The sequence below is a fragment of the Notechis scutatus genome, chromosome 1, assembly GCF_049901735.1.
Source record: "Notechis scutatus isolate UNSWTSFEM ecotype Mainland chromosome 1, rNotScu1.2, whole genome shotgun sequence".
Lineage (NCBI taxonomy): Eukaryota > Metazoa > Chordata > Lepidosauria > Squamata > Elapidae > Notechis > Notechis scutatus.
In genome coordinates this window covers 15,051,018-15,064,991 of record NC_142009.1, presented here as the reverse complement: position 1 = coordinate 15,064,991, position 13,974 = coordinate 15,051,018, and the positions used below count along the sequence as shown (strand labels likewise).

General features: G+C 42.5%; 1 protein-coding gene across 1 annotated transcript in view; it reads right to left on the bottom strand.

Moving 5' to 3' along the window:
* The window catches only part of CALN1 (calneuron 1), a 258,116-nt gene extending 244,696 nt beyond the window's left edge, over window positions 1-13,420 (bottom strand). Inside the window, exon 1 of the mRNA XM_026672327.2 lies at window positions 13,215-13,420. Within this exon, the coding sequence (XP_026528112.1) occupies window positions 13,215-13,352 (138 nt within the window). The 5' untranslated portion in view covers window positions 13,353-13,420. The remainder of the gene's footprint in view (window positions 1-13,214) is intronic.
* Between the last annotated feature and the right edge of the window lie 554 nt (window positions 13,421-13,974).

The following is a 13,974-nucleotide window of genomic DNA, read 5'->3' as shown; positions in this document are numbered from 1 at the left end:
ACAGCAGAGGAACAAGAAAGAAAGGAAGGAGCCATCTTTAATGAATCTCAGAATTTGATCCAGAAAAAGGAAGAGAGAAAGAAAAGAAAAGAAGAGAAAAGAAGAAAACTAAAGGATTTAAGGACTTAAGATCTAAGAAAACATTTAAGAAAGGGAAAAATAAAGTGCAAAACCAATATGATGATTGTAAACAAAGGGGAAAAGAAATACGACAGAGAAGGGAAGCCGGTAAGGCAGAGGCTAGAAGAAGGGGGTAGAAAGGTTTGTTGGGAGAAGAAAGAAAGGGAAAAGGTGGAGAAAAGCTACAATGTTTTGAAATTAAATGGAAAAAGGAATTTTTATGGATAATGGATAAAGTATAATTTTTTTAAAAAAAAAGATTTTGCAAGGTACATAAGATGAGATGGTAGTATTGCAATGGTTTAAGAGTTGATAAGAGATTAAAATGTTAAAATGTTTAAAAATGATTGGCTTTAAAACTTAATAATAGGAGAGGTTTAGAATATTGTTTTAATTAAAGAGTTTAATAAAATTATGGTATTGATGTTATTATAAAATTTTATTATAGTATTTCTTTTTAATATTTGGATTTATTGTCTAATTATGCACTTAATTGTGTTGGATGTATTAGTTAGATAGAATGTACCAAGCAAAATCTGATTGGGTATTAGATATTATTTTAAAGATTAATTTGATTAACTTAGGGGAGATAGAAAGGCATCATACTCTGATTAATGATTTCAGGAGAAACTGATTTTCTTTTTTTTTCATAAGGGATGAGACAAAGGGATGATAAAAATGGACAAAAGATACAAATATAATGATTTAAACTAAGATGATTAATTAAGGTAGAATTAAGAAGTGTGAAATATGTGGAGAAGTTAATATAGAAGGCTTAGAATGGTAAATAAAATAAGTAATGATATGTAAGATGAGCATGAATATAATTGAAGTCCATGAAGAGAGAGACACCTGGGTCCAAGTTACTTTCCAAAAAGATTTTTTTTATGTTTTGTGTGTTGTGTGTATATGTCTTTTTGGGGGAGAATTGGTAAAAACTTGTAGAAATATAGAATGAGAATAATGGTAACTAAGTCAGAAAGAATCAGATGAAATAATAATAATGATATTGAATAAGAGTAAAGAGAAGTAAAGAGAAATTGAATAAGAGGTTTTGGTATATTATATGGAAATGGTTTAAAACAGAATCATAATTTATCTGACTTGTTAAATTTACAATGGAAAAAGGTTTAAACATGTAATGAATAATGATAATTTGTGTGTTTTAAAAATTAATAAAACTTGTTTTAAAAAAAAAAAAAAGAGAGGCCACATCGCCCGAGTCTGCCGACTCAAGAAGAACTACAGCCCCCGGCGACGAGACAGCAGCAACCGAGACGAGACGGCACCCCCCAGGCCCAGAGACCGCCAAGCCGAGAGCCGATGGTGCCGAGATGGACGGGGCCGATGAGACGGCGGGAACAGGCGGAGAGAGGAAACCCACCAGACGGTCGTCATCGGTCACTCCTCCAGCACAGACGCCTGGAAAGTATATGTGCAGGTGGGCATCGAGGGCGAGCCATGCAAAATGGAGGTGGACTTCGGGTCCTACCTCTCCATGGTTGCATGGCGGGAAATAAAGCGCCTGGTGCCCGCCATCCACAGGAAGGGGCTGGAAAGCCAGAGCCTGATCCTCAAGGACTACCAAGGGAATCGTATACCGGTAGTCGGGACAGGCCAGTTCGAGGTGACTTTCAAGGGGCGAACAGCAAGGCTTCCCCTGACGATTGTGGACCGAGACCGCCCTAGCCTTTTGGGACTGCAGTGGTTCGCGCCACTGGGAATCGAGGTAACGGGAATCGACCACGTCGGGGAGGCCGAGTGGGAAGAGCAGATCGCGAGAGACTTCCAGGAAGTGTTCGACGGCACCCTAGGCAAGTACCGAGGGCCCCCTATTTCATTCAGCCTAGACCCCAGCGTTCCCCCCATTCGCCTAAAACCACGGCGAGTGCCGTTTGCACTCCGGCCAAAAATCGACGAGCAAATAGACAAGCTCGTCAAACAAGGGGTCCTCGAGCCAATCGACCATGCCCGGTGGGAGACCCCCATAGTCACCCCCGTCAAGCCTGATGGGTCAGTGAGAATTTGCGGGGACTATAAGGCCACCCTAAATTGCGCCTTACAGCAAAGCGCCTACCCCGTCCCAGTAGTGCAGCACCTCCTACACTCACTGGCGGGAGGCAAGGTCTTTGCGAAGCTCGACCTGGCACAAGCCTATCAGCAGCTGCCGGTCGACACAGAAACGGCCGAGGTGCAAACCATAGTAACCCACCGGGGGGCTTTCCGCTGTAAGAGATTCCAGTTTGGAGTCAGCATGGCCCCAGGAATATTCCAGAGCCTCATGGAGAGACTCCTGCAAGGAATCAAGGGGGTGGTGCCCTACTTCGACGATGTATTGGTGTCAGCAACCAACCAAAAAGAGCTAGAGGGTCGCCTGAGGGAGGTCCTAACAAAATTCAAGAATGCGGGGCTGAAGGTTAAAAAGAAAAATGCCAATTACACACGATAGGGTCGAGTTCCTGGGGTACCTCCTAGATCGGCACGGAATCCACCCAACCGAGGAAAAAATCAGAGCAATCAAGGAAGCCCCCAGGCCGAAGAATAAAACGGAGCTACAGGCATTTCTAGGACTGCTTAATTTTTACAATGTTTTCCTGCCCCAGAAGGCGACCGCGGCGGAGCCTTTGCATAGGCTCCTGGACAAGGTGGCTCTGTGGACTTGGGGGAAATGCGAGGAAGCCGCCTTCAACAAGATCAAGGACCTGCTCACTTCGGATGCCGTCCTCATCCAATACAACGAGACCCTACCGCTAGCTGTCACATGTGACCAGCATCACCTTTTGGCGTTGGTGCCGTCCTCAGCCACACTCTCCCCGACGGAAAGGAAGCACTCATCGCTTTCTTCTCACGAACCCTCACCAAACTGGAAAGGAACTACAGTCAGCTGGACAAAGAGGCCCTGGCCATTGTTGCCGCTGTCAAAAGGTTCCACGAATACATCTACGGCCGAGCCTTCACCATCATCACCGACCACAAGCCGCTGCTGGGAATCCTGGCAGGGAACAGGGCTACCCCGAACATTCTATCCCCTAGAATGACAAGGTGGTCCGAATTCCTTGCAGCCTACAGTTACCGGCTCACACACTGACCCGGTAAGACAATCTCCCACGCAGACGCCCTGAGCCGCACGCCGCTACCAGACTTCGACACCGACCCAGCACCCATGACGACCACACTCAGTATAGAGACTCTGCCCGATCTACCCATAACCGCGTCAGACATTGCCCGTGAAACTAATAAAGACAAACATCTGGCGCGGGTATTGCATTGGGTAGAGAAGGGTTGGCCCGAAAAAGACGACAACGAGACCTTCAGGACATTCCGGAACTGACAAACGGAACTGTCATTGCAAAAAGGGTGTTTACTTTGAGGGGACCGGGTTGTTATTCTGGAAAAATTACAGGGAAAAGTCTTGGAATTGTTGCATGAGGGGCACCCGGGTATCGTTAGGACAAAGGCCTTGGCCAGAAGTTACGCCTGGTGGCCAGGGATGGACAAACAAATCGAGGCCTGTGTGGCAGCATGCAACAGATGCCAGGCAACCAGACCCAGCCCTCCCACCGCCCCAATCCTGGAATGGGAAACCCCTAGGGGACCATGGTCCAGGATCCACATAGATTTTGCCGGGCCCACAAAAGGACACACCTTCCTCATCACGGTAGATGCTTACTCCAACTGGTTGGAGGTAAGCAACATGAGAACTACCACCACGGAGGCCGTCACCAAAGAACTCAGCAAACTATTTGCAACCCACGGCCTCCCAGATGTCCTCGTATCCGACAACGGGCCCCAATTTACCTCGCTGGAATTCAAAAAATTCCTAGCGGAACGGGGGATACGACATGCGTTGACAGCGCCGGCACATCCGGTGGCGAACGGGAGGGCAGAACGGATGGTTCAATTTACAAAAAATAGAAAACGGGGAAATCCAAGAAAAAATAAACAAAATGCTCTTTATACAACATATAACCCCGAATACAACAACCAATAAAAGCCCGGCAGAACTATTGATGGGGAGGAAATTAAGATCCCCACTCGACAGACTGCACCCCACATACAACCCGGAAAACCCCCCAAACTCCTCAAGCAGAGACCGAACCTTTAAAACAGGCAACGCGGTATACGCGAAAAACCTCACCGGAGACCCACTCTGGGTACCAGCAACCATAACCCAAGTGACAGGTCCCTGCTCGTACCGCCTACAGACAACCGACGGACGAGCATGGAAACGACACATCGACCAACTAAGGTCTAGAATAGCCACGGGAAACACAACCGACACGCAAGCAGAAACAAACACAGAAGGGAACCCCCCCAACACAAACCAAGAGGGGAGGGAAGGCCCAAAGAACCAAACACCACTAGAAAGAAACCAGGAATACTCACCGGCAAGCAGCCAACTCGACACCTCACCAGGGAGAAGCAGCCAGGCCAGCTCAACCAGCCCGGAAAGGCCAGGCGGGAGCGGCGACCGCAACTCAACCAGCCCAGGTAGACCGGGAGGGAGCTGCGACGAAAGGCCCGGCTCAGATTTCCAGACGGTTCCATCAACAGGACGAGGAGCAACATAGAACCCAACCGAGCCGGCCGGGAGCCAAGCACCAACTAACCTGCGCAGGTCAAGTAGACAAGTGCGTAGCCCCGCCTACTTACGGGACTACGTTACGTAAGACCAGACCAAGAGGGGAGGGGTGTTCTGTACGGTCATTACCATTCTTGAAGAACCGCACAGCGATTGGTCAATATGCACGGCGAGCTGATTGGCCGAGCGAGCCGTGCTGATTGGTCCGCCGCGAATCTCCCGCGATTGGTGGAAACTAATTGCGGGAGATTCAAAGCGGTGCCATTACGCAGCGCCGCGGCCAAGGAATAAAAGCCGCCGCTTTTCCTTACGGAACCCGAGCCGATCTCGGGACCAATAAATGAGCTGAACTAAGTCACCGACTCCGAGTCTCTTTCCCTGCGCCGGACACAACAATTTCAATATTAAAAGCTTGTTTTTGAAATGCAATCTCTGGCATTCTTTGGCAATATTTCTTTAATAAATATGACGTAACAGAAGTTCTTGGGTTTCTTATGAACTTGCCTAAGTGGTTGAGTCCTGCTAATAGGCTGAAGCTCGACAGTTCATTCCAGGTTTCCACAGAAAAATATCTTCCAGACTACCTGTGAAAAGTATCTTTTGTACCGCACGTGAAACGATCGATTCATGTTGAGTGTGGATCCTTTCTATCTTGGGAATGGGAGTAGAGGAGAGATTCTGTTGCTATACTGCTCTTTTATTGCCTAATAGATTGATAGCACTCCATGAAGTGAAATTCGTGATGCTGAATTACTTCAACATGTACTTTAGTGCAGCAGTCCCCAACATTTTTGGCTTCAGGGGCTAGTTTTGTGGAAGATATTTTTTTTTTCCACGGACTTGGGGAGGCAAAGAGTATGCAACTTATATCTCCCTCAAGAGCAGTTTACAGTAGGATTCTCACTCCCATTAGAATCTAAAGCTTCTGAGATGGAGTTCAGGTGATGATTCTAGCACTAGGGAGTGGTTGCAAACACAGCTGAAGCTTCATTCACGCACCCACCTGTCACCTCCGGCTGTGCAGCCTGGTTTCCAATAGGCCATGGTTGGGGACCCCTGCTTTAGCACCAATGTGTCTAGAGCAGATGAGGAGTTCATAGTAGATATTACAAGTATAAACTATGCCAGTTGGTTTCACGGTGTATATATGATGAAGATCAGATACTTGATTTGAGCTTTTTGTTCTGAACTGGAAAATACTTAAGATCTTCCCAATGTGATTGCCAGGGTAGGTCCTAAGAAGTTTTGGAAAGTTCCACCATTGACTTTGTCAATATCCTAATTGGTACCTGTAAAGAGGATGTTGTTAATAAACTACTTCCTTTAACACATGCCAGGGACAGGAAAACAAGGAGCCAGGATAGAGTTTGAAAAGCACTACAAGCTTATTCTATGCAACCTATAGACAAGATTTTAATATACTAATGGTCAAGCAAATTGGCACCAAATAAGAGTCAATGAACTTCAAAGGGGGCTGGCCTTAGGTCTTTTTCAGGGGCATAGTGATTCCAAACTGATGATGTGTTTGACTCTGCCCTTGGGCTCAGCCAGGTCATCTCCTATAATACTTGTCTTCTATGCTTCAAAAGGGTAGTATATCAATAAACTGTAGGAGTTGGGATGCCAAGAATGCAAATGGAAGGAGATCTGACTCAGATTCAACAAGATGCAATAAAGCCCATTTGAAGGTTTACATGAGGATGATATTTACAGCAAACATTTTTAATGTAATGCATTTGTAAGCTTACAGAGTAATCATTCCACGTTGCAAGGGGCTGATTTGTGTCCCATAATTTTCTCCCAAAATTTGATCATAGAACTCTCAGGATTTTTAAAAAATGTTTTCAGTAAACTTTTATAAGCACAATCATTCACATTTCAGCCAGACGGGAGGCTGCCATTGATGGAGTTAATTACCAAGAGATCTGGTGAATCCTCCTATATAATTAAAACTGAACCAATTTCAATTTGTGGACAAGCTGTTTGGCACAGTACATTCCACCACTTGGATCCTTGCCCAACAAGTTCTATAACTTCTAACTAGGAGCTTATTTAGTCAACATCAAAGTGCTTCTTTCAGGAAGGATAGGATGTAGTCAGAGGTGGTATTCAGCAGGTTCTGGAGAACTGGAAGCAGAATTTTTGAGTAGTTCAGAGAACCAGCAAATACCACCTCTGACTGGAGATTTTACAGTATCCTTCCCCTGCCATGCCCACCAAGCCAAGCCCACAGAACTGGTAGTAAAAAAAATGGAATCCCACCACTGGATGTAGTCCTTGTTTAAAGGTAGCGATAGTTAGATTACTCCAAATAATTGGACTAATTGGTATTGAATAATTGGTATTCAACCCATAATTCTCTAGCTATCCTTGATTGGAGAAGGTGATCAAGACACTGATGGTTTCTTAGTGTCAGGAAATACTGTAAAAAAGAGTCCATTTCAAACTAGGCTGTTGAGCAGATTATGGAGTGATTAGGTTGATCAGTTCTGTTGAGGAAAGTTTAGTTAGTGTACAACAGACTTCCTCTTGAATAGAATAGAATAGAATAGAATTCTTTATTGGCCAAGTGTGATTGGACACACAAGGAATTTGTCTTGGTGCAAATGATATTTTAGCTTTCAGTACTACTAACCATTGATCAAGAAAATCAAAGAGAATTTTGAGATCTTTCTGAACATCATAAAGACCAACCTCACGATCACTGCAAGGAATAGAAACATCAAAATAACAATTGACAATGAAGAGATAGAATGTGTGGAAAAATTCACAGATCTCTCCAAGTGGTGAATGTAGCCCAGAAATAAAATATTGGATTACATTGGATTGTAGAGCAATGATGAACATGAGCCAAATATGGAAAAGCAAGGACATCATGTTGGCAACCAAATGTACTGTAAGTTAATCTGCTCTATTACATTTCCCCTTAGTCCTATGGTTGTAAAAGTTGAACCTCAAAACTGAACCTTAGAAAAGCATGACAGGAAGAAAATTGAATCATTTGAGCTGTGGTGCTGGAGAAGGCTCCTGTGTATTCCTTGGACGGCAAAGGTGACTAACAAGCAAGTACTGGAGTGCACAATGCCATAAATGTCACTAGAAGGCAAAATCATGAAACTGCACCTTACTTACTTAGGCCATATGTGGGAATTCACTGGAGAAAGCAATTGTGTTTGGAAAGGAAACCAGGCCATCAAAGAACACAGTGTCAGCCTCGGATCCATCTTGACACACAGTGTCTGGAGACCATCAAAGCTAACACCAGTCAGAGCAGAGAAACACTCAGAGAAGTAGTGCAAGATCAGAAGATGTAGAGAGACCAGAAATCACCAAGAGGTGAACATGACTGAATGGATATCATCATCATCATCATTATCATGACCATCATCATCGCCACAAACAATGGGATTCTTCTGGCTTACCAGTGAGAACTGAAAATAGTAATCATTGTTTTGCAGTAGTTCCATTTGAATCTCTCATAATGTCAATCATGCATCATGTATAGACAATTGCTGCTCAAAAATGTTGTCCTTCAGGGCCCAATTCTGTCTTCATTGTTTTCCAACATTTATGGGAAACATAATGGAGATCACCAGGAGACCTGGAATTGGATACTATCAGTGTGCTGAAGGCATCTACTCTGCAACATTACCAGGACAATGTCTATGGAGATTCACAGTCATCCAGGTCATGATTGTCCCAAAGGTGCTGAAGAAACTTCTTGGATGAGAAGCGAAAAACAAAGAAAGTCCAGTTGCCTTTTAAAAAGCACCTTTGGTTTTCAGGACAATGATATTGCTCTTTTGAATGCCCACCTAGAATTGATATTAGGCTAATAATAAATTGAAACTTAATCCAGACAAGAGGGAGATGCATATTATGAAGGGTTACAATTTCAGAGAGGAGTTAGATCTTTCTCTTTTGAACGGGATAATATTATCTCAGAAAGAGATATTGAACTTTTGGGTACTACAAGATCTTTCAGATTGACAGGTTCTTCCCTAACTGAGACAATTATCTTTGGTTGATGTAACAACCCATCCTTCCCTAAAAGGCTTTACAACAATGTGGGAGCAGCAATATTCCAGTACTTACATTTGACATATGGGGCTGCTTTTAAGCCTTATACAGAAACCAGCTGGAGTGGTAATCAGCAGTCAAGATGGTCTTTGGAAGAGCTCAAGGAGACCATGTCCACTGAAGCTAAAAGCATTACATTTGCTTACAATTTTGTTTCCTGGGGAAATATAAAGTGGAATTTATGTACAGGGTTCTTGAGAAAACACCTTTTTCTACCAGATCCTCGTGTCTCTGCTCACTGACCTTAACTGAGTGTCAATACTTCTTTGGTCTTTTTAGTTGCCACTGAGGATTATCTACAGTTACTGCATATTCACCTAGGCAGGGCAATTTGAAAATATGCCTTCCATATTGTGTCCAGTTCTGGAATGCTTGATAAAGTTAAAAGGCCTAAATCATTGTTGATTTTTAAAAGCAGCCCAAAGTCATACCTTTTCCCATAGGTTTTTAATTGTTGGTTTAAGTTATTTGCATTCCTGTTTTTAATTTTCTTAGTATCTCTGGTTTTGATTTCACTATTATGTTTTTTTTTTAATTTATCAAAACCAAGGGTGGGATTCTTCCAGGTCAGACTGGTTCGGGCAAACTGGTAGTTCTAGTGATCATTTGGCCCCACCCACCTGCCCTTGCCGTTTTCCTGTGCTTTATTTCCTTGTTTTTGAGGACAGCTGATGCACACCTCTGAGTGGTTTGCCATGCATCAGCTGTTTTACTCACCGGGGCTACAGCAGAAGGTAAGTATTATAGCTAAAATTGGTCTTTTCTAAATGCTGGGCGCACAGTCACTGAACCAGTTGTTACACTGGTTGAATCACACCACTGATCAAGATTTGTAATATTAAGTCACTTTGTGACTCCTACTCATTGTCTAACTGAGGTCATAGTTTTATAAAACAGGTATAATAAAGTTAGTAAATAGATAAACAAAGCCAATTGAGGTTACTTAAACATAGTTGGAGAGCTCATATAATAGGCTATTATTTTTTGCCTTAACATGATGGCCTGGTTCAGACAGTCAGTTAAGATAATGGCTGAATTGACCATGATATATCCAACTTCAATGTGCCCATTGTAGCCATACCTATCATGCTATGTTAACCTAGATCCATCCATATGTCCAATTTTGAAGTCATCTAATTCCACAAGATTAGGCTGTTTACAACATTAAAAGCCAGAAAAAAAGTGAAACCCTAGGAACAAAAATCATGTTTGGCCGAAAGAAAACATACTTAGTTAAATACAATTTCAAGGGGTGGCCCCACCCTATCCCAAAGATAGAAGGAACAGCCAGGTTTTCAACAACTTTTTGAACATGATCAGGGTGGAATCTCTTCGAGTCGATGCGGTTCCCCAGGGCAAATTTCATAACAGAGAAGACCTACTTCCTTGGACCCAATAGATGACATTAATTAAAGGGACCTGGAGTATACCCACTCTGTTTGATCTCTCAGAAGGGGCAGAAACTACAGAGATAGGCAGGCCCCCACTCAAAAGTCACAAAGAAACTTTATTCGTAATTCCTGCTCATTCTCTTGGGTCTACTATCCAAGTTCAATTTCTTAATTTGATTCATCTACTTTCTTTCATGCAGGAGCTCAAGAGGGCTTACATGGAGATCCCATGGGTTTCATCCCCACAACAAAGCTTGTTTTCCAGTTAGCATTCTGACAAATCCCCGATGAATTCCGCCCCCCTCGCCCGCAGTAATCCAATCCTGAGATTAGCAATGCATGAATCACCCAACACAGACAGCTATCTCTATTCTCATGCCAGGAGGGGAAAAAAAAAAAGATGAATCCGTCCAAGTTGGTATCTTAGGACTCGTCTCCTATTCAATGAAATTGAACAAAGGACCTTCTGAGAAGGGCAGCAAGGACAATTAGGGAACAGAAATATAAGTCTGATGAGAACTTGGTATGTTTAGCCTTGAGAACAGATGATGAGATGGAGGGATAGTACTTCTGAAGGATGTCAGATAGAAGATCAAGATCTGCTCTCCTTAATCTAAGGGTATAGGAAATGGAGTAATGATGTTAAGTTATAGGAAGTCCAGTTCCTACTGAATGTTTACAAAAGACTTCCTGGTTATAAGAACAACTTGACAGTGCAGTTAATAACCCAGAGAGGCATGATCTCACCTTTGCTATGTATGTTCAAGGACTTGATTGCCTAAATAACATCTTTCAACTCTGTGATTCAAATGAACATATTAAAAAGTCACACATATTAATATCTGACCTAATTGCAAGTACAGGTAGTCCTTGACTTACTTACAACAACAACTGAGCCCAACATTTCTGTTATTAAGTGAGACATTTGTCAAGTGAGTTTTGCCCCATTTTATGGGCGTCCCTGCAATGGTTAATAAATGAACCACTGCAGTAACATAGCTGTTAACCTGGCTTCCCCATTGACTGAAGTTTGCAAAACATGGTCGCGGGACAATCGCAACCATCATAGATATGAGTCAATTGCCCAACATCTGAATTTTGATCATGTGACCATGGGGATGCTGCAACGATCTTAAGTGTGAAAAATAGTCATGTCACTTTTTTTCAGTGCCGTTGTAACTTCGAATGATCACTAAGTGAACTGTTATAAGACAAGGACTACCTGTATACATATCTGTACAAAAGGGAAGGGCTGCTGTTTATGAAGATAAAGACTCTGTGTGACAATTGTGACCCAACAAACATTTGTGCATTTTCCAAATTGTAGTCATTGTTATGAGGATGAAGGTTTGTTCTTTGAGCTTGTGAGTTGGTTTCCCAATGTTTCATTTACCAGACTAGGTAGCATCTTCAGCAGATGATACTGATATCCCATAAACTCCTCTGTGGATGTTACCTAGCCTGGTAATGAAATGTTTGGAAACCAACCCACAAGCCAGAGAACGAACTTTCACCCTCATCCTACACCTGAGCTACAGATATTCACCACTATTGCAAAGTCATTATTATGTTAAAGGAGACCCTAAAATATTTGCAAATAAAGAGAAATTTTTAAAAGGACTAAGAACATGAGAATACTCTGCTGGATCAAGTTATGGCATATTCTTAGTCCAATGTTTCATTTGCTGTAATGGACAACTAGATGCATCTAGGAGCAAGAGAAATTACTACCTGCATCTAGGACAGAGGTCCCAAAACTTGGCAACTTTAAGACTTGTGGACTTCAACTTCCATGCTGGCTGAAGAATTCTGGGTGTTGAAGTCCACAAGTCTTAAAGTTGCCAAGTTTGGGGACCCCTGATCTAGGAGCAAGAGAAACTTGATCTCCTGAAACTAAGATTTGAAGCCACATGGTCCCAAATCAAGAAATATCATTCTCACAACTACAATAGCTGTGTAGACCTTTCTCTATTAATTTATCCAATTGTTAGGGTTTCAAATAATAGACCCATAGAAAGCAAAACTCCAAGGCAGGTAGATTCCTCAAAGAATAGCTTTGTTGGATATATCATATTGGCACAGATCTGGTGAAAACTGACTCCGGAAGTTCCCATGGTTTTCACCTAATTAAAAGTAAAAGGTTTCCCTCAACCTCAAACAATAAGCCACATGGTCCAATCAGGGCACTGCCTGGTTGCCTGGTGACCTTACTCCTCCTTCCCCTGACCAGGTGTGAGAATATTCTTGGTTCCCAAGAAAAAGTATTTTATTTTGGCTACAAAACCCCAGCTATCTCTATTTCTCCCTCCCTATCCTTCAGCTCCAATGTGGCAACACTGAAGCTCCAAGATGACTTTGGTCAGGTCAGCTTCAAGGTTGACCCCAATCTTGCTTTAAAGCCACCCAAGATATTCCACATCAACATCCATGCCATGCATGTGGATACACAGGAGACATGGTTTGAAAGGTTTTGGAGAACTACCATACATTTGCATGTCTCAGAGCATTTGCAGTGTGACTACTATTGTGAGACAACCCAGGAGCAAAACATTGCACACAGAAGCTTAGACATTTAACAGTGGTTTATCTACAAGATAGTTATATACATGAATATACATGGTAGGCAAATACCTGATAAGTAATCAGTCTTCTTAACTCTGCATGGAGAATTCTACAATGGAGACCGGACAGAAGGCAGAGAGAAATATGCCCTCTAATGGCTGCCTTACATAAACACCTCTTAAAATGGTAAAGCTTCTGTGGACCCATCCTTTGTCTTAAAATGGCAATACCCATGCTGATTCATCCTTATTGCATCAGTCTTACATTGCATCAGTCTTACAGCAGCTGGTCAGCTCTTAAATCTCAACACCCTAACAGCATGCCTTTCTGTTCTTCTGCCAAGATCACAGAAGAACAGAAGTGTGACCAAATGAATGAAATGGGAGTGTTTTACTTTCTTTCTATCCAGAACCCTTTGGTTCCCTGGAAAACAAAACAATTTTTAGGAAACCAACAAAGAGAAAATAAAATGTTAACACTTGCCAGGTGGAGAACTCCATTGACCTGTCCCTCTGCAAAGATTCTTCTGAGATCTTCTCCTTGACAGTAGGAGGCTCTTCCCTTTGATCTCCTTCTGGTTTGGGATGGCCTTCTCCATGTTGTGCTGTCAACCCCATTGGGTGAAAGAGAGAGAAAGAAAGAGATGGTCCTTCCTGGGAGAACCAGAAATCCTTCACCGTAACATCAATGGCAGCGGTGTGACTCTGTAAATGGTTAGACAGAAAACATAATTGCTCAGGTTGTCCCAGTCTATCATTTATTGAAAATAACCTTTTTTCTATTATTCATAATGTCCTTTCTTTCAGTCCCCTCTTCTTCTTTTTTTTTACACCAGAACTTTGGGAATAACAAAATAGCAGTGAATCATTACAACAGTATAGCAGATGTTTGGAAATTAATAGGAGCACAGTGCTATGAAAAACATAACATTAATTGATGAGTAAATGGATCACATTTATGGAGACAGATTCCGATATTTACAAGGAATCTGAAATATTTTCTTTGGAATGGTGCTTTATAAATTTCATATTTGCAGAGAGAAAATCTATTGATAATTCATTAGAACTTGAGGGATATACAAATATGGATTTGAAAATAGACTACAGATAGTCCTTGACTTACAATGGTTCATTTAATGACTGCTTTATGTTATAACGGCACTGAGAAAAGTGACCCATGACTGTTTTTCACACTTATGACCGTTACAGCAGCCCCATGGTCATATGATCAAAATTCAGA